The sequence below is a fragment of the Pelodiscus sinensis genome, chromosome 7, assembly GCF_052426305.1.
Source record: "Pelodiscus sinensis isolate ZL-2025 chromosome 7, ASM5242630v1, whole genome shotgun sequence".
Lineage (NCBI taxonomy): Eukaryota > Metazoa > Chordata > Testudines > Trionychidae > Pelodiscus > Pelodiscus sinensis.
The window spans coordinates 13,830,574-13,856,798 of NC_143058.1; the positions used below are offsets into that span (position 1 = coordinate 13,830,574).

The 26,225-nt window shown below is 46.0% G+C and overlaps 1 protein-coding gene across 1 annotated transcript in view; it reads right to left on the minus strand.

Moving 5' to 3' along the window:
• The window catches only part of ESYT3 (extended synaptotagmin 3), a 60,256-nt gene extending 42,367 nt beyond the window's left edge, over window positions 1-17,889 (minus strand). The window contains exons 1-4 of the mRNA XM_075933202.2: window positions 17,398-17,889; window positions 8,241-8,282; window positions 6,334-6,468; window positions 5,463-5,539 (exon numbers count right to left, since the gene is read on the minus strand). Coding sequence (XP_075789317.2) covers window positions 5,463-5,539; window positions 6,334-6,468; window positions 8,241-8,282; window positions 17,398-17,736 — 593 coding nt within the window. The 5' untranslated portion in view covers window positions 17,737-17,889. The remainder of the gene's footprint in view (window positions 1-5,462; window positions 5,540-6,333; window positions 6,469-8,240; window positions 8,283-17,397) is intronic.
• Window positions 17,890-26,225: the final 8,336 nt, after the last annotated feature.

Here is a 26,225-nt window from a genome sequence, read left to right on the forward strand (position 1 = left end):
CCTGAGGATGGGGTGGCACGACCCTGCTGCATTGTGCCCCCCTGCCCTCTCCCAGGCTGCTATGATCTGCTTCCCTGTTACTGCAGAGTGGAGCCGGATGCTGGGTCACTACAGCTCCTGGCAGCAGAGAGCGTGCAGAGGGCTAACTCCTATTGCCGCCCCTTGCCAGGCCCCCTAGAGCCCAGCAGTTCCAAAAATACAGTTGAGGCAGCCACCCTGAACTCTTGTGTCTGCACGTTGGAGCACTCGGGATTAAACTTCTTCTGAGTAAAATCACTCCAAGAAATGCACAAACTTCTCCCTCCGCCCCTCCCCCCCCCCCCCCCGGGGTCACTGAGCATACAGTCATGTTAATGTGCGTTTTAGTAGTTAAATTCCTCGACAGTCTTTGCTCATTAGAAATGCTGTCATATGGGTGGAAGTTGGGTCAATATTGCACTTTATTAATATTTATTAAATAGGGCCTGCATGTTGTGTAAAGTCTTGCCTTAATCTTTGCATTCTTGCCTGTCAGAGTGGAAAAAAAAGCTAGTTGCATATTTATTTGCCTGTGTATGCAACCACACTTAAGTTGTGGCCCTCAGCATGTACTAAGAGTATCACTGAGTAGCCCTGGCCTACAGGCTGATAGCCATTAAAAAACAAGCTCCTTTTGCATTAGTAACCTCTTATGACTCGAAGTCTTCATTATATTTCACCTTCTCTTATAAACTTGATGAAAGTACCTGGGCTCTTCCTCTGTAGGGACACAGCCTCTTGTGCCCAACTGACATCTTGCACCCACAGTGACAACATGTGCTAGAGCTAAGCCCAAGTGCCATCTCCCCCTTAATGTCTATTTGAAACAAAATTCCTTGGATGAAGAATTCTCTATACATGATCTTATTATGGATGTTAAAAATAAATTTAAAAAAGGTAACCATGTAAGTGTTAAAAAACCTTAATGGTTACATGGTTAACTATTTTACCTGGGGATGTACAGCCAGTAGGACTAGAGAGGGAAGGATGGTGGAGGGAGATCCCCATGGCTCTTAGATAGCCAGCTGCCCTGTGCTGCAGGCTGTGCAGTACAAGCTGGCTGCCTGCCCTGCCCCTAGGGAGTAGAGCCAGGAGCTGACTTGTACTGCAGAGTCCACAGTGCAGGGCAGCTGGCTCCCGGGGAGGGCGGAGTTAACCAGGAACAGAAATTGATAACCAATAAGATGATGCTTAACTGGTTAAACTCTTACATCCCTCTATGATCTCAGCCCAAACAGTTGAGTGTGAAGGAAGTCTGAGTGATACTGCTTCAGTTGCTTAAGGTATGTGAACAAGAAAAACCAGACACCAACATGCCTCCCTATCACATACAAACATGTTTGGCCGAGAACTCAACTGCCTGACTACAAAGAGAAATGAAGCTAGAAACTTTTGACGTGTATTATGTTCTAATTAGGAGAGCGGGCCAGGTTCCGCAAGCAAAGGTAGAGGAACTGGTGCAGTTTTACTGAATGAGGGGTCCCCAGCTATGAAAAGATCAGCCAGAGCAGAGTCTGCTGTACTGCATATTGAAATGGTGTTCTGCAGCATCTCTCCATGGCACTAATTTGGGAACAGGGACGGATATGGCCAGGGATCTGTTACTACCTGGACCACTTGATTAACACCTCACCAAGAGATGGGAAGCCTAGGGATTACTCATGCTACTACAGTTCAGAGCATCAGCAAATGTGAAAGGACAGAAGATATATCTGAAGGAGAGACAACTGTAACCACTTTCTAAGCAAGCTGCATGTGTCAGCTTAATAACACTGCTGATGGCTAAATCTGTATTTACTGGCACCACACATGCCAGTCCTGCTTATTTTCACTCAGGTCTGTTCCGAAGTCGGGTATCAATGGAAAGGAATCAATTTGACTTGGCTTGGTTTGGCTCTTAGCGCACAACTCTAAGCACACCTAGCCTGAATATACACCAAGCCAGGATTTCCCTTGACTGCCCAGAGACAAGAACTCTCACTCACATAGCCGTGCTATCTAGGTGCAACCGACTTCTTCAGTTTTAGTCAGTTGTGTTAAGATAATGGAGACACTCACACAGTTCAAATTGGTTTCTCCTTTTTAATGGGCAGCTCTGACAATGCAGAGGAATTAGCTATGAACTCAGACTAACTTGCCAACGATGGTAGCCCTTAGCAGCAGCATTCTTTGGGGTGCATAAATGGTCTTTTTTGCCCATCTGAATCTGCCCTTCATGGAGATATGTTTCTTACCTTTAAAAACACATGAACACTCAAACCGTGTCATGGACAGGAGGACGACTGTACCTCCATCCTAGCAGAGACAGAGTTATGCACAATGGAAGCCCCTGGTAAGCAGTTATCAGCCTCACCCATTTTCTTAGCCTTCCTTCTGCATCCTAGGGAAACCACCACAGGGCAGAGCAGCACAGCTTATTACGCTGCTTCTCATCACCACCCCTTGTGCACTGCATCCTGAAGCACTGTCCAACCCGAGACACTGGCATTGTTTGAGAGACAGCTGTGCATTTCTTATTTTTAGAGCATTTGAGTGCACAGTACAGTGCAGGACACAGAAGAGACAGGTTGCCTGACTGAAGGAGATCACAGTCTAGGATGACCTTGCAAGCCTGACTAGACAAGACATGATAGGTGATCCCATGACAGCTTAGTTATGTTTTGGTCAATATGCTATTGTAAGACCTGGCTTAGCAATGCTGAAAGGCTTAATGGAAGCAGCATGTCTTCAGGGGACCTGGATAAGGAGCAGGTGCCCAAGGTGTAGATCTAAGAAAAAGCACAACTGAACCAGTGGGAAGATTCAGATAGAGCAGGGAAAGGAGGCTTAAGAGCTGGGAGGAGTGAGGCAAGCAGTAGAAATACTCTACAGAGCCTTAAAAGGCAGGCAGGAAGCCTTGACCTTGCTGTGGAAGGCACGAGACCCAAATACATGAAACAAAGACTTGCTACAGTCTTCAGGGATGACTGTAACAAAGGGAATTCTACAACTGTTACATCAGATAGCATGTTGTATCAAGACTGACAGTGTTACAAGAGGAAACCCAGCATGGAATTTTACAGTTTGCTAAGGGAGATGCACATTTCCTGTTAGTTGTAGTGAGGTTTCTCAGAGATCCAAGGTAAAGGTAGAGTCACATAGTGTCTGATCAATGCTACCATCCACAGCACAGCTTGCTCTTTGGTGCACACTGCTGTTGTGGCATTACCAGGCAGGAAAGCTTTTTGTCCTAGGTGTCTAGCACCCTACAGAAGTCCCAAGAAAACATTTTCCTCTATGAGCCAGCTCTTTTCAATGAAACTGAGGAAGGAGTTTTAAGTACGAACTATTTGGTTGTTAGCTGCTTTCTCTCATTAAAGACCGCCACTCTTCTAGAGGACTGAAGGGTAGGAAGTGCCCCTGGATTTTAAAAAAAGCTCTACGGGTGATTCTTTGCTCAGTGTACAGCTGCAGCTAAAAAAAAAAAAAGTAGCAAGCAAAATGGATTATGAATATTACTACAATGTTCCATTGATTTGTCTGTAGAAAGGTGGTCTCATCTGGAATTATGATCACCTCTTTCCAAAAGAAGATATGGCAGAACGAGAGGGGAGGATAATAAGGAAGAAGAGCTTGGAAAAACTTAGATTGAGTTCGCATTCGTTAGGAAGGGGATGAACAGACTAATCAATGGCACAGATGCTAGATCAGGAACTGGAATCCTCTCCACCTCCTACAAGAGCAAGGAAATATTTTTCTGCATAGCATGATTAAACAGCAGAACTTGGTGTCAAAGAATGTCATTGAGGACAAGAATTTAACAAGATTCAAAGAGGAACTGGAGATTTTCTATGGACATCCACCATAGCCAGAGAGATACAATTAAAGATAGACTTTTGAGGATGGAACATTAAGCTTCATGTTGCAGGGAATAAGCCAATCACTACCTAGAGGAAGTCAGGATGAGCCTTACGGGGGGGGGGGGGGAGAGAAGGAGGAGGAGGAGGAGGAGCGGGTGTCAGATTATCCCATACTAGCTGGGTTTACCCAGCGTTGCTCAGGAAACTGGAGTAACAAAATTCAGAAAAGGAGGGGACCCTGAGCCAGGGGACCCCCAGAGCCACAGACCCTAGGGGCTGATGGCTCCTGGCCCACTCCTGACCCTCTGAGAGCAGCAGGACCCTCCTCCCCCCAGGACTGAGCAGTCAGCCCCCAGGAGAACAGTACACAGTCATGCGGCCAGTAGCAAGAGGACTTCTTTGCAAGGCTGGCTCAGGGATCCACCTGACCTGCCTTGGCAAGCAAAAGCTCAGAGCTCACATCTAACCCTGTGTCTGGTTCCAGCCATAGGAAGAGCCCCACTCACAGTACGAACAGCAGCCAGCTGTCTTCATAGCAGTGTAACTCAGAGGGTTTAACCCAGCCCCTCCGCCCTGTGCTACAGCAAACACACGGATTCCTTCTGCTCGGATAAGGCCAGCGAGCGGAGCAGAAAGGCTGGCTGGCTTTGGTTTCCGGAAGGGGGAGGTGGCAGATGGGGAGGGGTTACACACAGGAGAGGTGCTCCAGCTCATGCCCAGGGCTGCAGGTGCCACGGGTGCCCAAGCCATTGTGTGCATGAGGGTGGGGAAGAAGAGGGTCGGTTATGTAACCTTGCAGGCAGGAGCAGGTGAGTCCCAGGAGGCCACACGTAGGAGGCGCACCCCAGCTTGAGCCCAGGGCTGGGTTAAACCTCGATGCGGGTCCAAAAGTACCTTAAAACCTTCTCCCAGAGGAAAGGTTATCCCATGCAAAGTTTGGTTGCTGTAGCTCTTAGAGTGCCAAGTTTTAGTGCACAAACTTACAAACAGTCTCCTTAACATATTAGATAGGGCGGTAATTGGACAGATGTGGTGGAAGAAAATCAGATTCTCTGTCTATGGGGGCACATGCTGGAAGTTAGGGAGGTGGCGGGGGAGGAGTGGGGTGGCAGCGTCCAAAAGAGCCAACCCTACTCCCCCTTCCCCATTCTGTCTGGCCCAGCACTGGTTTTAACCGTCAGTGCCCTTTTCCACACCAGCGTCCCTGCTCTTCCCGGGTCTACCTGCCTGCCGGTTTACATACCGGCTGAGGTGCACCTGCACTGTGCAGAGGCGGCACGCAGAGGACAGCCCTCACAAGCACCACAGGCCCAGAACAGCAGTGGCCACTGGTACCTTAAAACCTTCTCCTGGAGGAAAGGTTACTCCATGGAAAGTTTGGTTGTGGTAGCTCTTATAGTGTCCAAGTTAGAGCACAAACATTCTCCTTTATATATTAGATCTACCTATTGCAGGATTCGTAGTTTACTCTGAAGTTCCATGCAATGGCCACCAACAGACAAGATGGACCTCAGCTCTGATCCACTGTAATCATGGCTATATTCTTACAGAACCTCTTGAAGGGCAGCATGTTAAGAGCATCTGATAGAAATAATTTAACTTTACCTTATTTGCACGTCCAAGGTCACTTGTCTTCTATCAATTTCCTTGGTATAAGCCTTTACTCCATTGATTTTAGGGCACTGAAAAAAAGAGAGAGACATATACAAGACAAGGCAGTTAACATCTTTTAAATTAGAATTCTTTAGTTGGCCCTATCTTCTTTCATTAACAAAGTTCTGTTGACAGTCTAAATTAGTGAGTGAACTAGAAACATTGGCTCAATTAAAAAAAACAGTTTAAAGGAAGATGCAGCACAAACCTGTACAAGTGAAATATGCACTCAACAAATTTAATTTTTGCACATTTTTTACTCTTGATTTTCTACAAAAATCTAGGCTGAGTTGCACAGCTAGATCTAGAAGCATGGAAGCCTCAACAGTGCAAGACTGCCAGTCTCTGTACTAGTCTGCAAAATTAGTATGCGAGTGCAAGTCCTGCTGGGCAATCCTGACAGTTTCAAACAAGCCTGGTTTCAGATGAGCCAAGCAACAGTTCAAGGCTTGCAAGGAAACCTCCTTCATTACAAGTTTAAAGGATGGTGATAAGAGAGCCACCTTTATTGCCTAGCATCAGTCAAGTGGTCTGCTAGGATAGGATTCAAGTCCCTGAGAAGGTTGAGTGTCCTCCCCCAAAACCAGACAATCTTTCTTTTTGGTTACATAGGGGCGTATTTAAAATCCAAAGCAAACCAAGGATAGGAGGAGCAATTGAACAGAAGGTCTGTGTCTGCTGAATTAGGACCAATCCTGTTTGATTTCTAGTATTCTGGAAAGGAAGGAACTGTAGACTGGAATCCCAACCTAGCCCCTTTCTTCAGTTGGAGAGCAAAGCAGAACAGGATCAGTCTGTAACCCAGTACTGTGACTTCACCCACCTTTTCTCCAAAGTCGAGTTTGGTAAAGGTGCACGTCCTCAGGTGCACGTTCTTCGCTCTGATCTTTGGTTCTATTTTTTCCTTAAATGCTTTTTCCATGACTGCCCCAAAGTACGGCCAGGCTTGCACAATGACCTACAGAAAGCACAAAAAGCCACAATAAAGATTATTTGCACAAAACGCACCTAGCTGAAGAAAAACAAACAAACAAACACACACAAACCCACGATCCTTAACTCTATGCTGTTCACCACATGGCTATTAGTCACTCTACTTTGCAACAAAACTTGTTTTTATTCACACCTTTGAGAGGATTGATTCCAGTTTCCTAGAAGATGGTTGAAAGATTTAACACATACTGTTTGAGACAAATATCATGGACACACAACAGCTTTGAGACTATTCTAGCCACTTTGTGAGCTACAGATTCTACTCCTGCTCCATGGAGAGTTACAGGAGTTCTAAGTGACTTTTAGTTCCTGCAGGGAACTGATTAATACAAATCCTTAGGCAGGTAACCAGTCTGGAGAAGCCTCACCAGAGTCAGGGGGGAGGGGCACACCACAGAAACTGTTTTTAGTTGATTTGTTAGCCAGACTTCTCCAAGGACCGAAAAAAACCTGTCCAGGGACCACCCAGATTTTGGAGGGGAGAGGGTATAAGATACGGGACTAACCACATCCAAGCACTAATAGGACATGATGACTAAGGGGGTGAGACCCAGCAGCACTGTATCCCAATCAGAGTCGCCATGTTGAAGGTGGGTGATCCTCTGGTCAATTAAGACCCGCATAGAAGCTGTTCACTATAGAAACAGCAAGATAAAAGCATTAGAGAGAAAGAAGATTTTCTGAATATACAGGACTTTGCTTTATGCAGGGTGGCTGGTCATTGATTTACCTACCCCCAAAAGAGACCAGAGCTGCAGATGCCCAACTAAACTCCAGCCTGCTGGGACCACAGTGCATTGCAGGAGGAATAACCACCTAAGTTCCTGGTCTAGAAGAAGAGAATTGTGGGACACTGCCATAAGATGACAGCCCCACTTAGGTCTCAGGCCTCTAGCTATTTCCAGGAGGACACAAAGGGGTCAAAGGTGCAAGTTCAGAGCGTTGCAGTTCCCGAGGTATGTGTCCCCTGCCTAGAACTGGTTGTGTTCCTGATCCAGGGGCTTTGTTTCACACCTTTGGACTAAAGCTTCCCCATCTGATTAGGGATCAGTGGTGTCCAACATGAGACATCTTACAAGGTGCTTTAGCTTCAGAAGTTTCTGAACATGGATCTTCTGGAGATCTGGCCCTTTCAAAGTGCCTCATATTGGGCCTTAAAAAAAAACAAAAATAAAAAGACACCCCCACACACACACTTCTGAAAATTCTGGCCTTGTTCTACTTCTAAATATTAACTAAACAAGCAAAATATGGCTTCTCCTCACAAGAGCTAGCAATTCAGAGGATGAGACAACAGTAAAGGGCGGGGGAAGCACTGGATGTATGGTAGGGCAGTATTACACCAAAAAGATCACGTAATGAATTACTGGTATACAAGCATGTTTGTTTCCAGTATTTAGGTTTTAAGCAGCATCTAGAGTGCAGTGCTTAGTGAAGGAAGATGGGACATCTGAGGATTAAGGAGGGTTTTCTTGTGTTCGATAAATCTGGAGTCACATTTTCCAGGAGAGAAGGCACAGTCCTTACTAACCAGAGAAGCACACGGCTCAGACTGAATCTGCACAGACTCCGTTTGCTCAAAGGTTTAAGCACAGGCATTAAATGTAAGCAGTCTCTAAAGCAGCAAGTTGTTATTCTCATTATATTTGTATGTTAAGGTCTTGCTAGAGAGGTAGCTCCAGAACAAACACAGTTCAATAGAAAGTTTCAAAGACAGTGCCATGAAAACCTTCTCACCTTGTTAAGCCATTCCACCCGTTCAACATCAGGGAAGTGGACCTAGTGACAAGGAAAAATAAAGTGATTTCATCAGGCCAAGAGCTCATTACACATAACTATACAGCTTTATGTAAAAGTAGCCAGGATGTGGAAACTGAGCTCAGGTTGGGAGGCATTCAGTCCTTTGACACATGCTGTATTGCACATAACCTCATGTCCCACTTGTCTTATTATATTGCTACTTCTGAGAGGACACACATTCAGAAAACAAACAATTGGAAGATTATTGAACTTAATCTTGTTGATTTCAAACCAGAGACGAGGGATGTTTGAGTAGAATCGATTCACCATTTAACAGATGCTCAGCCAGCTCCCGGGGAGCATCAGTGTGTGTCAGTGAAGCCTCCTCCCCAGGAACTAGGCAGGAGGGCCCTCTTCCTGGGGGGGCTGTGTGGCAGGTTCTGCAGTATAATGTTAAACTTTATACTGCAGAGCCCACAGCGCTTGTAACTGTGTGACCATTACGGTTTTCTTTAAAGTGGTTACACGGTTTCCCTATTACACGATTTTTAACATCCCTAATGATGAGTGCAAAGTACTTCACTAAGAAAAAAAATCAAATCCCCATTTTGAATTTGTGCGATAACTGGCTATGTGGCAGTACTGTTGAAAAGAATCAGTGTTATAATGGAAACCACAAACTACATAATTGCTTAAATAAATGTATCTAGTTATAGTTTAATCTCCTAAGGTACATCTACACTTGCTCACTAGTTCAAGCTAGAGATGCAAATGTAGGTGACCAAAATTGCTAATGAAGCAGGGATTTAAATATCCTGCGCTTCATTAGCATGATCTCACCGGTGTGATACTCCGCTCAACTCGTTATTTGCCAGTGCATTCATCAAAAAGTAGAAGTAATGTTAGTTCGACTCAAACCCCTTGGTTCGAACTAACGTGCCCTGGAGCGCACTTTCTGGTTCGAATCAGCTGTTGAGCTGAGTAACATGCTGACTAGATCATGCTAATGAAGCGCAGGCTATTTAAAATCCCTGCTTCATTACCAATTTCAGTCACCTATTTTTGCATCCCTAGCTCAAACTAGGGAGCAAGTGTAGACATACCCCTAGGTAGCAGCAGAGAGAGACAGAGACAAGCAATGGGCTTGAATTGCAGCAAGGGCGATTTAGGTTGAACATTAAGAAAAACACTAACTGTCAAGGTGGTTAAGCACAGGAATAAGTTGCCTAGGGAGGTTGTGGAAACTCCCTCATTGGAGAGGTTTAAGAACAAGTTAGACAGACACCCGTCAGGGATGACTAGATCTGGGTGGGCAAATACTGGCCCACAGGTGAAGCTGCAGATCACCATTCCTAGCCAATGGGAGCTGCGGAAAGTAACACGGATCAGGAGACGGCTTTCTGTGGTTCCCGCTGGCCACACAGCTGCAATCCCTGCACTTGTGGCCGTGTAGGTAAATGAAGTGATGGCAGCCCACCAGGGGCTAACCCCGGTCAACTGCCACTGTGTTATTGCCCACCCTATGCTAGATAATGCATGGTCTTGCCATGACTGCAGGGACTGGACTTTACCTCTCTAGGACCCTTCCAGTTCTAGTATTCTATAAAAGCCCTATTTAGTTGTAAGTCAATATATTTTAATGGTTATGTCAACACGTGAGAATGCTGCCTTTGAGAAGTTAACTGAAGTACAAATGAAAAAGCTGATTAAAATATAGGATTTCCAATCAAGGCTTTTCCTAACATGACTGACTTAAGTCATCCCACCCATAAAAAACTGGGTATGGTTAGTCTTGAGACTGGAGACTGAGGGCGAATCTTACAACTGTCTTCAAACATTGTAGGGGCTGTTAAAAGGGATAGTGGTAGACACGGATAACTGAAGGTATGATAAGAAGCAATAAGCTTAATCAGCAGGAAGGAAGATTTAGGTTACATATTAGGAAAAGCCATCCAATTATCCTCCTGATAATTAAGGTGTGGAATCATCTTCCAAGGGAGGTTGTGGAATCCCCTAACTTAAGGTTTTAAACAAAACAGAGTCAACAAAACTATCAAGGATGGTCTAGATTTACTTGTTTCTGCCTCACTGTAGGGGAGTGGACTGACTTCAAGGTTCTTTCCAGACCTACATTTCTACGATTTTTTTATACATGCTGCATAGCTTCTGGGCCCATTTACATGATTCCTGTAAGACCGACATACTACTGACAATAAAGCAGCATTAGCAAAAAGAGTTCACATTCATGCATTGGGAAACTAGGGATTTTAGATAGTGTCACTGAACAGTCGTGTAACCGCATCAAATGTTAGCAGTTAAACAGTAGTCCCCAGGGTGGGGCCGACAGCCTGTGCACTCCTGGCCCCACTCCTGGGGAGCTCCTTGCCACCGCCTCTATCAAACCAGCTCCCTGTGCAGACCAACTCCTGCCTGCTGCACCACACTGCTGCCTCTGGGGGGGCCTGAGCTTCCTGCAGACAGGAACTGCACTGGCATCCCAAGGAGCAGCCTCTGTCCATGGTGTGTTCAGGTTACTCTGCAGCAGCCTTCCCTCCCTTCCCCAAAGGAAGCAGCAAGGGTGTGTGCATGAAAGCAAGTGGAGTCAGTGCTCTGGGGGAGCCAGCTTAAAAAGTCCCCCACAAGCATGGACTCCTGCTTGCCCCCCATCTGTCTCTGTGGGAGACAGCAAGGAGGGGGTAGGAGACTCCATGGAACTGGCACACACAGAAAGCCCGCTTAAAAGCTGGCTCCCCATAACTATTGGCTCCCATCTGCGCTCCCTCACCCTTTGTGCTGCTGCCTCTCTATCAGAGGCAGCAGTGTAGGAATGTGGGGAGCGAGGGTGAAGGCAGCTCCATGGGATCTGGTGCTCTTGGGGAGCTGGATTAGAAGCTGGCTCCTCATGGTACTAGCTCCCACCTTCCTCCCCTCTCACCCACCTTCCTCCCCCACCTTGCAACCTAGGATACAGAGGCAGCAAGGGTGTGTGTGTGCGTGCGCATGCGCACAGTCGATGGGATTAACCAATAAGACCAGGGTTATCAGTTAATAGTGTAATCGATATGTAGATGACATCTCTATGGACACCTGAGGGACTAAACCAGTTCTGATCACAAAATGGCCACAGTCTATTAAGGGGGCTGGGAAGGGGGGGGGGGGGAGAGAGAAATCAGTTTCAGACATTTACTTTGTGGTTCGTGACTAGATCAGCCCATTGCTCCAAATGAAGTAATCCAATGACAGACGTGGTAGAAACAAGAAACGCTATCTGAACAATTGTGTGATGCACATTTTTATACTCACAGTGCTTCAGAGCTTTAAAGATGCCACCTGAGTAACTCAGACAGTTAAAAAAAAAAACCCACAATGGAGAAGTCTATTGAGCAGCCTGGATTTATGCAAAAAACTCCACTGGGGCATTTTCTCTCAACCTTCTGAAGAAGTCAGCATTTGTGACAATCAAGAAATGCATACCAGGCTCAGTGACACACACCAACTTGACTATTGAACAGACATTTAACATGAAGGGAGATTACAGGGAGAAGACGATCTCCTCCTTTGCTGTCAGCATGCCTGGAAAGGTCCTTGGAGAGCACGGTGGAGTCAGCCAGTGGTCAGCTCCAAGGCTATAGTGAGGTACACAATTGCTCATATTTAAAGCTCCAGTTGAATGGATGAAGAAGTTTGTATTTGTGAGGCAAGCATCTCCAGAGGACACTTGAGATGTGTCAATGGGGTGGCACTGGGAAGCTTGGATTGCTATTGCCCTGTGTTCTGAAGATGGAGAGAGAACCTCAGATCACCACTGCTGCCAGCCGACGGGAGCACATATATCTGAACATTCATGCCTTCCCCATCCCCCACATTTGCACTGACTACACTGGCATTGTTTCAGATATGGAAACAGGGGTTGTCTGGCTGGCATGGGCCATATAGCCGTAAGTCATAAGAGACCAAGGGCATTAAAGAGGAAGAATTCCCCAGTAGTTAAAGCAATCTGTTCAAATACTACATGATTAGGGTATGTCTACACTACAGAGTTTTGTTGGAAAAACCATCTGTTTTTCCAACAAAACCTGAGTTACATCCACACTGTAATTGTGTTCTTCCAAAAGTAAATTGAAAGAACAGAAGGGGTTTTCTGGTGTTGGTAATCCTCTTTCTTTGGAAAAAGGCTTCTTCCCCATAGAGCTCTTTTGGAAAAAGGTGTGGGGTGTGTACGTGCACACAGGTGCCCTGGTGGCCACTTGATCCATAGTAATCACAGCTTAAATGCAAGATAGTATCCATTCAGTGTGGACCTCTCTGTTTTGGAAAAAGTTTTTTTTTTTTTCGGAAGATCTCTTCCAAAAGAAGCCTTCAGTGTAGACATAGCTTTGGTGAATTATCTGCCATTTAACATCCTCAGTTTATATCAATCTCACTCATCCAAAAAATAAAATCTTACCTATCCTGTACTACCATTAACCTTCAACCCACATATACATAATTCTCTCCCTTTATAAAAGAAATGTTTAACAAAGTGACATAAGGTTACGATATACAAAAAAAAACCCAACTACAAACAGGCTTTTATATTTGTTACCAATTTCTAATTTATTCAACTTGAAATGACATAATCCTAAATGCACTCTTAACTGTGTGTGTTTTTTGGTGGCTCATTGTCTGCAAAGTCTCTGGATAATGAAAATGTTTAGTCAGTTTCTCTTGGCCAGATACTGTTATGTTTGCTTACATGTGCAACACCGGGATGTTTTGTCCTTTAGAAGATAAATTGTTTCCATTTCTATTGACAGAATAATAAATAGAGGCATTTCCACTAATAGAAACGTGTAGCAAACTGTAATAAAAGGCTACGTGTGGGGGTTGTAAATTCAGCTGACAGTGGCCCATATCCTGGAAGACTCTGGTGGCTTTCAACTCTCATTGCCTTCAGTGAGAGAGGAAAGTGCTTAGTACTGACAGAACCAGGTCTGGTGCTTTTTAAACAAAGCGAATACTTCCTCCCTACAAGGATTCTCTGCCTCTTCTATTGTCCCCAGCATTCCATTTGTATGGTGGGGTTTCTGATTTACTTCAAACCTTTGCTCTTAGGAATACAGCATGATAGATTAATAAATGCATTGTTGCCACCTATCCCATTACCATGAGTCTCAGGATATTTGTGTCTTAAGGTCCTAGCTGATGGAACCAAGAGATTCTCACATAGTATCAGCTAAGCTGGCTTTGCTTTCTGCATACAGTGATGGCTGTGTACCAGCTTGCTGAAATCGATGTGTAGGAAACCCTACCTGCACACGCATCTCCCTCCCCACACCTTTTTCCAAAAAGAGCTCTATGGGGAAGAAGTCTTTTTCCAAAGAAAGAGGATTACCAACACCAGAAAACCCCTTCTGTTCTTCCGATTTACTTTTGGAAGAACACAATTGCAGTGTGGATGTAACTCAGGTTGTGTTGGAAAAACAGATGTTTCCAACAAAACTCTGTAGTGTAGACATACCCTAATCATGTAGTCGATAAAATGATCGGCTACATGATTAGTCGATAAGGGAAGCCTTGCTCAGTCCTGTTTCAAGCCACGGGACTATCCCCGCTACACCTCTCCAGTTTAAATGCAGGAAAAGTCGGGCACACAGGCAGCCCAGCTCCTAGTAGAGAAGCAAGCAACTAGTCGACTACCCAATAAGCCTAGGCTTATCCAGTAGTCAAGTCACTATTCAGACTCACTTCTCCCCTCGCTGCCGCTGTATCAGGCGAGGCAGAGGTGCAGTGGGGGAAAAACATGAGCCAGGACTGAGCAGTCCCAGCTCACGCCCGGTCCCAGATGCTGCAGCTCTGCTTTTTCAATGCAGTAATAGCCTGACAGCTCTTATTACATTAAAAAAGGAGAGCCACAGTGAACACCCTTATCGACTAACCGAGCAGTCAATGGAAATTCCATCGGCTGCTTGATTAGCTTCCTAGTTTCTATTTAACATCCTAGCTCCTTCTACATTTAAACTGCAGAGCCACAGTGGGAGTAGCTCCTGGACCCAGCATGAGCTGGGACTGAACCAGGCTTCCTCAGTCCCGGCTCGCACCAGGTCCGGGAGCCCCCCTGGACAGGGGCTGCTGCTGGAGCAGCCTGGGTCCACTGCAGAGGCTGCTTCACAACAGGCTCCCCTATCCCCCTCCACCATGTTGCTGCCTCTGATAGGGCTGCAGCACCAGAGGGGGGGGGGGGGAGAAGAGAGAGAGGAGAGAAGGGGAGGTGGCACCATGGAGACAGTGCTGGGGGAAAACCTGCTTTTAAGCCAGCTCCCCCAGTACCAATTCCTGCTCCCCCACCCTGTTGCTGATAGAGGCAGCAACCTGGAGGGGGGAGGAGGAGGAGGAGCAGGAGCAAGTAGTCGACTCAACTACCCAATAAGCCTAAACGTATTGGATAGTCGAGCACACCCTAATAGAAACATACCAGAAACAACATACCAGAGCAAAGATTTAATGATATATTCCATCTATTTCAATAGTGCATATGTGAAACAGGATTCACAGGGGAAGGGGAAGAGATGCATCATCCCACACCTGTTACATGTATCCAAACAAACATTTATGGAGCAATGCATGTCTTACATGAATATTAAAGCTTTCCAATTAATATTCACTGTACATAGTAATTAAGTGATTTTTTTTTCAGGTCTAAGCAGCTGCCGGTGCCTTTACTTCACCTCACAATTCAATAACCTGATACATATTCCAGTCTGCTTAGTCAAGCATGAGAATGTCCAAATATGCAGATTCAGCAACTCTGTGGACAACAAACTTGTATTTCCCCATGTGTTGCAAGCAAGCTAACACCTGATATTTATAAAGGGCCTCAAAGTTGCAGCACTCAGTCAAGAAAGAGGATGTATTTTGCCAACATACTTGGGGCTAGCCCTGCTTGGAACACAGGGTTGGACTAGATTAGTGTTTCTCAACCAGTGATCTGAGTAATCTCAAGTACCCCTGAGGGAAGGGGGGGGGGAGTGGGCCCACGGGGGAAGGAGGAGGTACATCAACAACTGAAATTTGGAGAAAACTGAACTTGTTTTAAAGTTTTACAGTGCTTATTATTGTTGTACTTTTTACACCCAAAAAAGTCATCACCCGCCAGACTATAATCAAGTTGTTTAAACAAATGTGCTGCAATGGTAGAAAAAAAAAAATGTGTGTGTGTCTGAAGACTGTAGGTACTGGGGGTACTAATAATTTTTAAGAGAGGGGTACTTTCTAAAAAGAGGTTGAGAAACACTGGACTAGATGACCTCCTGAGGTCTCTTCCAACCCTAATCTTCTATACTTCCTGTTGCAGACTCCACCATATGTAAATAACTTGAATAGCTGCATAAAGGCAAAGCCAGATGCTCCCACATGATGCAATAACAAGGAGCACTTTAGAGAGGTGTTTCTCAAGTGTGGCCACAGCTTCCTGATGGGTTATGTGGGGGAAGTGGCCTCTCCACCATGTGTGCAGGCCAGGGTTGAGACCTGCTCTCTCCCCCCCCCCCCCCCCACTGGAGCCAGACATTAGAGGAGCAGGTAACTGGTGAGAGTTCCCCACATTCTCAAAGACAGAGGGGTTCTGGGTTTTAGTTTTGGGTGGCAAGCAGCAGGATCCTGCAGCTGAGGGACAGAGCCCAGCCATAGGGTTTTGGCCCTGGGTTCACTCCCTATTACCTTGGGTCCACACTGCCAACCCTGACCCCTCACCCATTCCCACTGTCTCCCAATCCATCTCCCCATCCAGAGCGTAATTTGTCTCCTGTCTTCCCAGAGCTAGAGCAGGTCTGCTGTGACAAGTGATCTCTGCAGGTTTGTTAATATCACTCCACTGCTTTCTAGCTAGCTAGTCTTCTGCGAAAAGTGAGTTTGTCAATACTACATTTTGTTGCAGAAGCAGCCTTACTAGCTAGAAATCTTAAAAAAAAAAAAAGATACAATAAAAAAGGAAAAGGAAACAATAGAGCACCCTACTGTGGTTTCTATTGGTCCAAAAAAGAAGAGACACAACTGTACATTATTTAGTCTGGAAAAAAACCCCAACACCTTACATAAGTTACAGTTATGGACACACACACACACACACACTTGTTTCTCCTAAAAGTATGTTCGTTTTTTCCCCTATCAGAGCAGCCACCAACAAGAACTGGTGGCCACACCAAGACACCAAAATTGTGTCACAAGAATCCCTGCTTTTGAGAGAGAGCGAGAGGGAGAGAGGAAATAGACATGCACTTTAAATACCATCAAGTGGGAACTAATTGTTTTGGTAGCTGCCACCCAAACCACTGCATAAGAGATGCACATTACAGGCAAGGAATTTTACAACTGCTTCTGGTTTTATAAGGAGGAATCTGATGATTAAAAAAATAAAGTTACTCAGGACTGGTCAAATGACTGAAGTCTCACCCATAGGAAACCCCTTCCAAGGAGCAGATGTGGTTCATGGGACATCAGCAACTTAAAAGTCACATTAGCAACTGAAAGTGTTTTACTTACTGTTGTACAAGGAACACAAATTTGCTGAAACTGAAAGCCTCAAGAGAAAGTATTTATTTTGTTCATTCAGAGTACCAGTGGATAGCCAGTTTTGCTGTTTTCTCTGTAGTTAGCTTAACCAGTTGTGTATGTGGGTCTTTAAAGATGTTTAAAACATCGGGACATATTTAAAGCCATTACAATTCTCAAGAAGGTTTAATGGCAGATACATATGGATCTAAACAAAAAGTCATTAAGGTCAGGATCGTGGTGTGCCTATTTCAGAGCTGAGCAAGCCAGAGATAGCAGGGAGGGGTGTCAAGGCACATCTGTTGTGTTACAAGACCACGTAAAGGATGGAGGTCGGGCAACAGCTGGGCCTACCAGAGATGAATCCCCGGCAGAACTGATTTGCCCGGTCCCCAAGTGCTTTATTAAAGACCCTAGAGGCCGAGAACGAGCAGGAGTTTCAATAGAAAGTTTCCGAAGAGAGACAACAGCCCCTTCCTCACCGAGCCTGGGTCGCGCTGCGAAAGAAACAGCCCCCGGACTAAGGAGAAGGGTTCGGGGGCACTTGGGGCCAGGCTGCCGGGACCCAGAGGGGCAGGGGCGGGGGCGGGGCCCCCCTGCTACCCACCCCCCGTCCCGCACTCACCCAGGCGGGCAGCTGCTGGAACGAGCCGCCCTGGCGCATCCGCGCCGCCGCCTCCTCCTCCGCCAGCAGCCCGAAGGCGGCCGCCAGCCGGGAGCGCTTCCCGCGCCGGTTCCGCCGCCAGCACAGCCACAGCCCCACGCCCGCCAGCAGCCAGCTCGCGCTCAGCCCCAGCGCGCCGGCCAGGTAGACCGGCCCGAGGCACAGCAGCACCCTGGCCGCCAGGGAGCCGAGCTCGCGGAGCAGCCGCAGGGTTTCCGGGGGCTGCCCGGCGAGGGCGCACGGAGCCTGGCCGCTGGGCTTGCCCTGCCCGGAGTCCCCGCTGGGCTCCCCCGGGGCCATGGCGCCTTCGCCGCTCAGCGCCGGGCCCGCAACTCTAGCGCCGCTGCTCCCGAGGGGAGAACCGCGCCCGCCTGCTCCCGACTGCCGGCTCCATCCCGGCTCCCTGCGCGGCGCCCTCGGCTCTTAATCAGGGCGGCAGCCGCTCAGGTGCGGCTCCCCTGCGCCCCGCCCCGTCCGTGGCCAGCGGCACCCTGCCCTCTGCCGCCCCCTGCAGGAGAGTCTCGCGACAGGCCGACGCTGGGGAAGGATGGGAGCCAGGGCCGGATTGAGACACGCTGAGGTCAAGTTTCAGAGGCCCCGTGGCCTTACCAAAGCCCTGGTCTAAGAGAAAGGGCCAGGAGAAGAGAAGTGATGACGTTTTATATTTGCAGCTAGGCGGGCACATAGGCAAGAATGCAACTAAAAACTAGTATTTGTGTAGCCCTAAACCAGGAGTGGGCAATCATTTTTTGCCAGGGGCCACTTAAAAAATGTGGGCCACACCAGAAGGGTGGGGGCCAGGATGCTTCTGGCTTCCTTACCCACAGACTATGATTGGTCTGGAGGTGAGGGAGCTCCTCTGCTCCTCCCTTCCTTCTAATCACCCATGCCCCTGGTGGTGGGAAAGGACTTCCTGTGCTCCTCCATCCCCAGGCCAATCAGGACCTGGGAGTGGGGGAGCACACAAAGCTTCCTCCCACCCTGCCAGGAGTGTGCTCCTCGCAGGGCGGAGGAAACTTTGCACCCTCTTCCCACCCCAGAGAATGGTAGGGCCACTGTGGGTTGGATCAACCCACTTGGCGGGCCGGATTCAGCCCACAGAGGTCCTTTTGCCCACCTCTGCCCTAAACTGTAGCTTACTTAGTCTGTGCATAAATCTGGCCCCTAGAGCTGCTGGGGAAGCCAGAGGAGAAGGAAGCAGGAAAAACCAGAGGGCAAAAGCGAGCAGATGCTTGAGCTGGGAAGAAAGAGGAGCACAGGAGGGACAAGCCTAGTTTAAATAAAAGGAGGCAATTGGGGGAACTGAAAGAACCAGGGAGATCAGGTGGCTGCTGGAGTCAGGAGGGGAGTAAGGAGAAAATGAGGGAAAGAGGGCAAGATGAAGGCAGAGGAAAGTTATCCCTGGAGGGAGGAAGAATGAAAGGAGAGGAAAGAGGTTTGGGAGAAGGAAAGAGCTTGAGGAAGAGCAGGGAAAGAGAAATGGGACAGGGAGGGGTCACACAGGATCAGGGTGCTGGAAACATGTTCCTAGCGGGGGGGGGGGGAAGGTGTGTGTATGTGTGCAGAGAGCCCCTTAAACAAACGCTGAACCCTGTCTATGATGGAAACCACTTCAAGCCAGGGGCTGCGGCAGCACCCCCCACACAGCTGGTTACCAGCACTGCTGCATAGGATTGCCAGAGAAAAGAGAAAATGAGGAAAGTGAGAAAAAAAGTACCTTGGGAGGAGATGTAACAACTTCGGGGGAAACATACTGAGGAACAAGAAGCTGGGGCAGAAATACAAGGAAGTGGAGAGAGGTGGCAGGACAGGTATGGAGCTAGAAGTACCCTGACCCCTCCTGGCCTCAGTACCGGGTGTAATTGGTATAGGGTGGTGGATGGGCAGCTCCTTTCCTCAAAGATAATGAAAGCTAGCCCCTCCCCCTTCTGCTTAGCCTGGCACAGACAGTGCTCTCTCACAGACAAAAGATGTCCTTCCCATCCCCAGCCTGATCCACTGCTGTACATGCCATCTGCTTTCAAGAGTGGTGCAGGGCTAGGGCAGGAGTGAGCCTGCTTTAGCCCCACTGCTCCACCACCTGGAAGCCTTCTCAGTTACACAGTACCCAGCCAGAGCCTGCTTCCTGAACCCCTGTCCCAGCCCTGAACCTCCTCCCACACCCAACCTCCTGCCCTAGTACCCCTGCACCCAAACTCCTTTCCAGAGCTTGCACCCTGAACCCCTTCCTGGACCCCAATCCCCCACCCTGGGCTAAACCTAGAGCCCCTCCCACATTCCAAACCCCTTGGCTCAAAACCAGAGCCTGCACCCCAACTCTCTACCCCAGTCTGATGAAAGCAAGTGATGGGGGGGGAGGTGGAGTGAGCAAGGTGAGGTCTTGGAGAAGGGGTAGAGCAAGGGCAGGGCCTCAGAGAAGGGACAGGAAGGAAGAGGGGCAAGGGTATTTGAATTTGAGGTAGATCTTAACATCGCACTTAAATTTAAAAAAGTGATCTTGCGGTTAAACATGTTGGAGACCACTGAAATATAGAGTATCCTGCAAGGCATTTTTAGGCATGCAGACTTACACATTGATGGAAATGCAAGCTTCATAAAGAAGCAGCCAGTCACTGGGCTGCAGGACTGAAAGAGCTGCATTTATGATTGGTAGGCATCGTATATTCTGTGAATTGGAAATAATAATATGTGCTCACATAACTAAAAATGATGTCCTAATACATATACACAAAAGGACAGAATTACAGTTGTATTGATTTAAAAAAGAAAAGAAAAGAAAAAGAAAGAAAAGAAAACAAACTGGAGGTCCCAAGCAAAATTTGAACCCTCCAAAACCCAGCAAAATCAGAAGGGGATAAAAAGTTTTACTCCGAGTTTTCCAAAATCAGCAGTTTTCAAAAAGTGGAAATACAGAACTGTTTATGCTTTAAACCAGTAGCTCTCAACCTTTTCAGACTTCTGTACCCCTTTCCAGAGCCTATGTTTTCTGTGCACAAATTGCACCTCATTTTAAAATGATTCACTTGGAGCACCCCAGCTGCTCTGCCCCAGGCGTCCCCAAGTCAGCTTCTGCTGAAACTGACCAGCGCTGACTACAGGAAGCCGGAGGCAGAGTTTCTCTGCCCAGGGCTTCCTGGAATCAGCTGCTGATCAGTTTCAGCAGCAGCTGACTTGGGGACGCCTGGGGTTCTTAAGTTGATTCTGTATGTAAGTCAGAACTGGCGGTCAGTTTCAGCAGCGGCTGAATCTGGACGCCAGTTCCGACTTACATACAGATTCAACTTAAGAACAAACCTACAGTCCCTATCTTGTACGTAACCCGGGGACTGCCTGTATAGTAAAACACAGAACAGTATAAACAAGTCATTGCCTATGTTAGGGATGTGAAGATGTACCCGTGTACGTGGTTAACTAATTGTGGGGGAGCCTGGACTACCATCTTGGCAATAACTGGTGATGTCTGCCTTGTCCAAAGTGCATCTTTCTGACCTGTTTCAAGTCTGGTGTAACAAAGCGTGCAGGCAGGGTCAAAGGAAGCTGTGAGAGTCAGTAAATGTTTTTCAATAACAATGCAGATTACGCCTGGTACACAAGATCACATCAAGAACGCAGGACAAGCAGCCTTGTACTGGTACTGTTTCTGATAAGCAAAAAGTACAGATGCAGCCATACAGCTGTCAACTGTGCACATTGCAGCAACATCCTGAGCAGCAGGATGTACCCCAGATAGGGGCATTAGGCATTTTACGTATCCTACACAATACATAATCAATTGGTAAATATTATTAGAATGAGCAAGTCTCTCTTTGCTATAAAGGGCTTAGTAAGAAGAATAGATGGGAGGGAATGGGCAGGATTGACACTCATGTCCTGCTTGATGTAACTAGAAATGATTAGGCCCTTTACACCAGCTACGTCAGTGGTGGCGTTCCTATGAGTGGGAAAAGATGGAACCACGACCTCCTGCCTGGCACTGTAGGTAACATACGGGTGCAGTGTAAGTGAATTAGGCTTTATCATTGTATATAGTAGATATTTTAGTAATTGCTTTTGCATTGCTTTGCATTGTATTAATTGCTTTAGAATTTATAGTATTTAAGGTTTAAATTGTATAGTAATTGTTCTTAAGGCTTGTCAAATTTAAACAACTGTATTAACTGCTTAAAGCTTGCAATAAATCAGAAAGTGGTTAAGTAGCCCTGAAGTGTACTGGTTTCCCTTGGATCTAAAATAAAGCTAACCACACGACACTGACGAACCTAGGCTCATTTGTTAATGTGCAGTTACATGCACCTGCCCTTCCCCCCATGCTGCTGCCTCTGTATCTGAGGCAGCAGGTGGGAGGGGAGGCAGGAGCTGGTATGTGCGGGGAATCAGCTTCCAAGTCTGCTGTCCCATGACAAGAAATTAGACCTATAACCACTGTGTTTTTAATAATCCAATGAAAGCATTTGTGCTGTCTGTCTATGAGACACTGCACTACAAAATATGCAATGGTTTTGAAAATGTATTAGTACTAATTTTGCTGTTGCTCTAAAATTGGCCTATCGTAACAGAAAATGTATTTTAAAGATGCCGGGTTATGAAAAACCATTGCCAATGTCTTTCTCTTAAATTATAGAAAATGCATAAAGGTTTTTTTTATTAAAATGTACGCCTAGGCAAAATCCATGCTGATAAGAACATAAGAATGGCCATACTGGGTCAGACCAAAGGTCCATCTAGCCCAGTATCCAGTCTGTTAACAGTGGCCAATACCAGATGCCCCAGAGGGAGGGATCACAATAGGTAATCCTCACATGATCCCTCCCCTGTCTCCCACTTCCAGAGAAACAGGAACTAGGGACACCATTCCTACCCATCCTGGCTAATAGCCATTGATGGACCTAACCTCCATGAATCTATCTAGCTCTTTTTTGAATCCTGTTAAAGTTCTAGCCTTCACCACGTCCTCTGGCAAGGAGTTCCACAGGTTGACAGTGCACTGAGTGAAGAAAATCCTCCTTTTGTTTGTATTAATTTATTAATACAATAAATTTAATTTGCTTATTAATTTAATTTAGTGACCCCTAGTTCTTATATTGAGGGAATAAGTAAATAACTTTTGCTTATTCACTTTTTCCACACCAGTCATGATTTTATAGACCTCTATCATATCCCCCCTTAGTCTCCTCTTTTCTAAGATGAAAAGTCCAAGTCTTTTTAATCTCTCTTCATATGGGACCAGTTCCAAACCCCCAATCATTTTTGTTGCTCTTTTCTGAACGTTTTCCAGTGCCAATATATCTTTTTTGAGATGAGACAACCACATCTTTTTTGAGATGAGACAACCACAATATTCATGGTTTTATATAGAGGCAATAAGATGTGTGGTATAAAGACTCAATTTAGGATGATTTCCATAACTTATTCATGGCTTCACTGCTTGAGAACAATGTGGCAATCCCAGAATTAAACCTAATAAATACTGCACACACCTTGTTATCTTCAACTAGTTTCAGTATATACCCAGCAGTTCATCTCGTAGGCGCCTGATGCAGCGTCTAAGATCAGGGTAAAAACCACGCTCAGTATGTTAACACAAAGACTGTCTGAAATGAAAAGGGTTTCAAACATGTTTTAAAAGGCGCTAGCTCCAACATCCTCGCTTGACAAGTAGTTATTGTTCAGTTTCCTCACAGGCATCTTATAGATTTAACAGTTCCCCTCTACATACTACTCACCCCTTTGGAGTGAGGTTTGATCCAGATTCTAATTGTCATATTTCGAAGACTTGGGACCTGAGCCTACTGACCTTCTTTTCATTAAAAAAAACCCACCACCACAACAAAAACAAAGTACCACCAAGACCTCTCTCTGAATGCTGGGAGTTTTACCTGAGTAAGGACCACAGCATCAGGCCTGCTGTATTGTGCTGTGTTGTGGAGGAATGCAGCACAAGCTGTGCACAAACCTTATGTCATCTTGTGGATTTAGAAATTTTTGCCAGAAGTGGTGCACTTAGGTGGTGCTCATGAAAATAATGATGTATGTGCCTAACTTTATTTTTTGTGAATGGTCCCATTGACTTGAATCAACCCTAACTCTAGCCCAGAACCACTAACCAGTCCCAACCCCGGCCCTCATCAAGGGTAACCAACCGGCCTTAACTGTAACTTCTGAAACCAGTGGGATTCCTCACATGCATAGGATCAGCAGGACCTATATATGTAACTTTATGTTTCTAGTACTGTCCTGTCTAGTCTTCCTTCAACTCTCCTCCTTTGAGTTCCACACTTCCCTACTGATGTCCCTTGTCTCTGCCTAGATAATTGCTTTGGGGGTAGAGACTTTATTTTACTGCATGTTTGTACAGCACCAGACAGCACAAGGAGGCCCTGACTGGTACCTCTAGGCACTACTGGCATATACATAATAACTGATTTGTTTCACTTGTCTACTTCCCCTGGTTAATGAGGCATGAGCTTTGGAGAGCAGTAGAGCAGCAGCAAGTGCCATCCTTGCTACAGCTGGGAAAGCGCAGCGTGTGTCTAGCTCCAGGCAGACACAGGGAATTGGGAGGAGTCTCCGCTGGGCACATGAACTGGGTAATTAACAGTAACCAAGCACAAGAAAGTGGAATTAAAAGCAACAACAACTAGGATCAAAATGCAGAGAGAGAAGGAAAAAAGCTTTCCAAACAGTAAACAACACAATAAGAGGGGTGTCATCTACCAGTGATTAAAGGCGTAATCAAAGTTGGGGCTAGTGGATTCTGGTTCTGTTCCTAGCTTCCTGGGTGAGAAGCAGTGTTGCAGCTGTGTGTGTCCCAGGATATTAAGAAGAGCTGTGTGTCTGCTTGAAAGCTTGTCTCTCTCACCAGCAGAAGCTGGTTCAATAAAATATGCTGCCTCACCCACCTTGTCTTGTTGTGTGACATTAGCTGCTCTTGTCTGACCAGATACCTAGCCACTCCCACTTGACAAAAAATCAGCATGTACCAGAGTGCCTTGTTTTTTTTGCATTTTTGGGTATGCAGGTGGTGCCATCTGTTGGACAAAATAGGTATTGCATTAATACGCTGAAAAAGAAAAAACAACAAATGGTCTGGTAGCACTCTATAGACTAACAAAACATGTAGATGGTATCATGAGCTTTTGTGGGCACAGTGCACTTGTTATTTTTTCTGTACAGACTAACTCGGCTACCCTCTGAAGCTTTTGAAAAAGAAGGCAGATATACAGGAAATACTGTGCCAAAATATGTTCTACGTCAGGGCTACTCTTTGCAAGCATTGGGGGCCACAGTGATATTCACAGCATGTGCGGAGGGCCTCAACTTAAGTATGATTGCATATACTTACAAATATATATGCAAATATATGCAACTAAGTTCTTTCACACTGACAGGCATGAATATAAAAATTAAGACAAGACTACACAACATGCAGGCCCCATTTAAGTCAGTTCTGCTAATATTAATAAAATGCAATATTTTAATAAACAATGACAGTCCAGGAATTTAACTTCTAAAACGCATATCAACAGAAGACCATTATATTGACTACTTTTTTGTTTTGGCTTCACAACAGTCCAGGAATTTAACTATTAAAACACATGTCAACCCAAACCACACTGTAAACCCAAATTGCACCTTGGGCTGCAAACAAACAGGCGGCCTGGGGGCTGTGTGTTGCGTAGATCTGTTCTACGTGAATACTAAGACAGAGGTAGTTTTCCAGTTGCCTGTGAGTTTCAAAGGTACTAGAGTTGAGTTTTGGGATTGACTATGAACATATTTAAAATTATTTGTGGAGAACTGGTGTGAGGGTCTGTGCCTTATCATTCTCATTTGCCCAGTACTCAGGTTTGGTAGGCACTTTTATCTGTACCCAACATTGCTAATCACAGAAGCAGAGCCTGTTAAAACAACCTTCTTTGTTTCCATTTCTCCATTTATGAGATGACTGATTTGACCAATCTTTTAAAATTGAAGGATTTGTGGGCACAGAGCCACACATGTTGCAGTCTAGAAACAGTTAAAGGCCTTTTTCTTGTTGCAGGACAATAGCTTCTTGGTAACCTTTGTTGATCCTTTCAATAAGAAAAAAATCTTTCAAATGACTGTTCTGCTTTGTTGACTATATAAACAGTCACCACACATGTTGCTCCTTCAAGTTTCATTTGTGTACTTTGCTGTGCATTTCTCCATCACAGTTGAGTCTGATATGGAAAATACAAGTCCAACCCCTCCAATGGGAATTTGATCCTTAAAAAGTAAATAAGAGCCCTGACAAGAGGTGTTTTAACAAAAGCACCAAACAAATTAAGAGCCAGCAGTTTCTGTGTTGCTGACTATGCAACATCTCCCAGGAAGTTCAAGGAAAGTTGTGATAACTTAGCAACTCAGAAAATCAGGCCTTAAGATTTTAAGGCACAAGTAATGTTCTGTGTATTGTGTGGCACACGGCACCTAAATCCTGCTTTGTTTGCAGCAAGACTAATGCTGAATTGAAATTGCTGTGGCCATTCCAGTACATCCCAGACAGAACTTTGTAGGAAATGATCTAGAACTAGTGAGTTTCCAAATGGGCATGCGGCATCCTTTCCACTCCCAGCTTTTCATGAGCAGTCAATGTAGAAACACCTTGGACAGTGTAAGTCCAGAATTTAAAGGAATTACGTACTCTAAAAATAAATCACCAAGAAGCCAGAGTCTGATATCTTTACATACCCTGGGCAACTCCTTCCTCCACAAACAGGTCCCCACTGAAGCCAGCAGGGCTTACTCATGGAAAAAAGTTCTGCTCA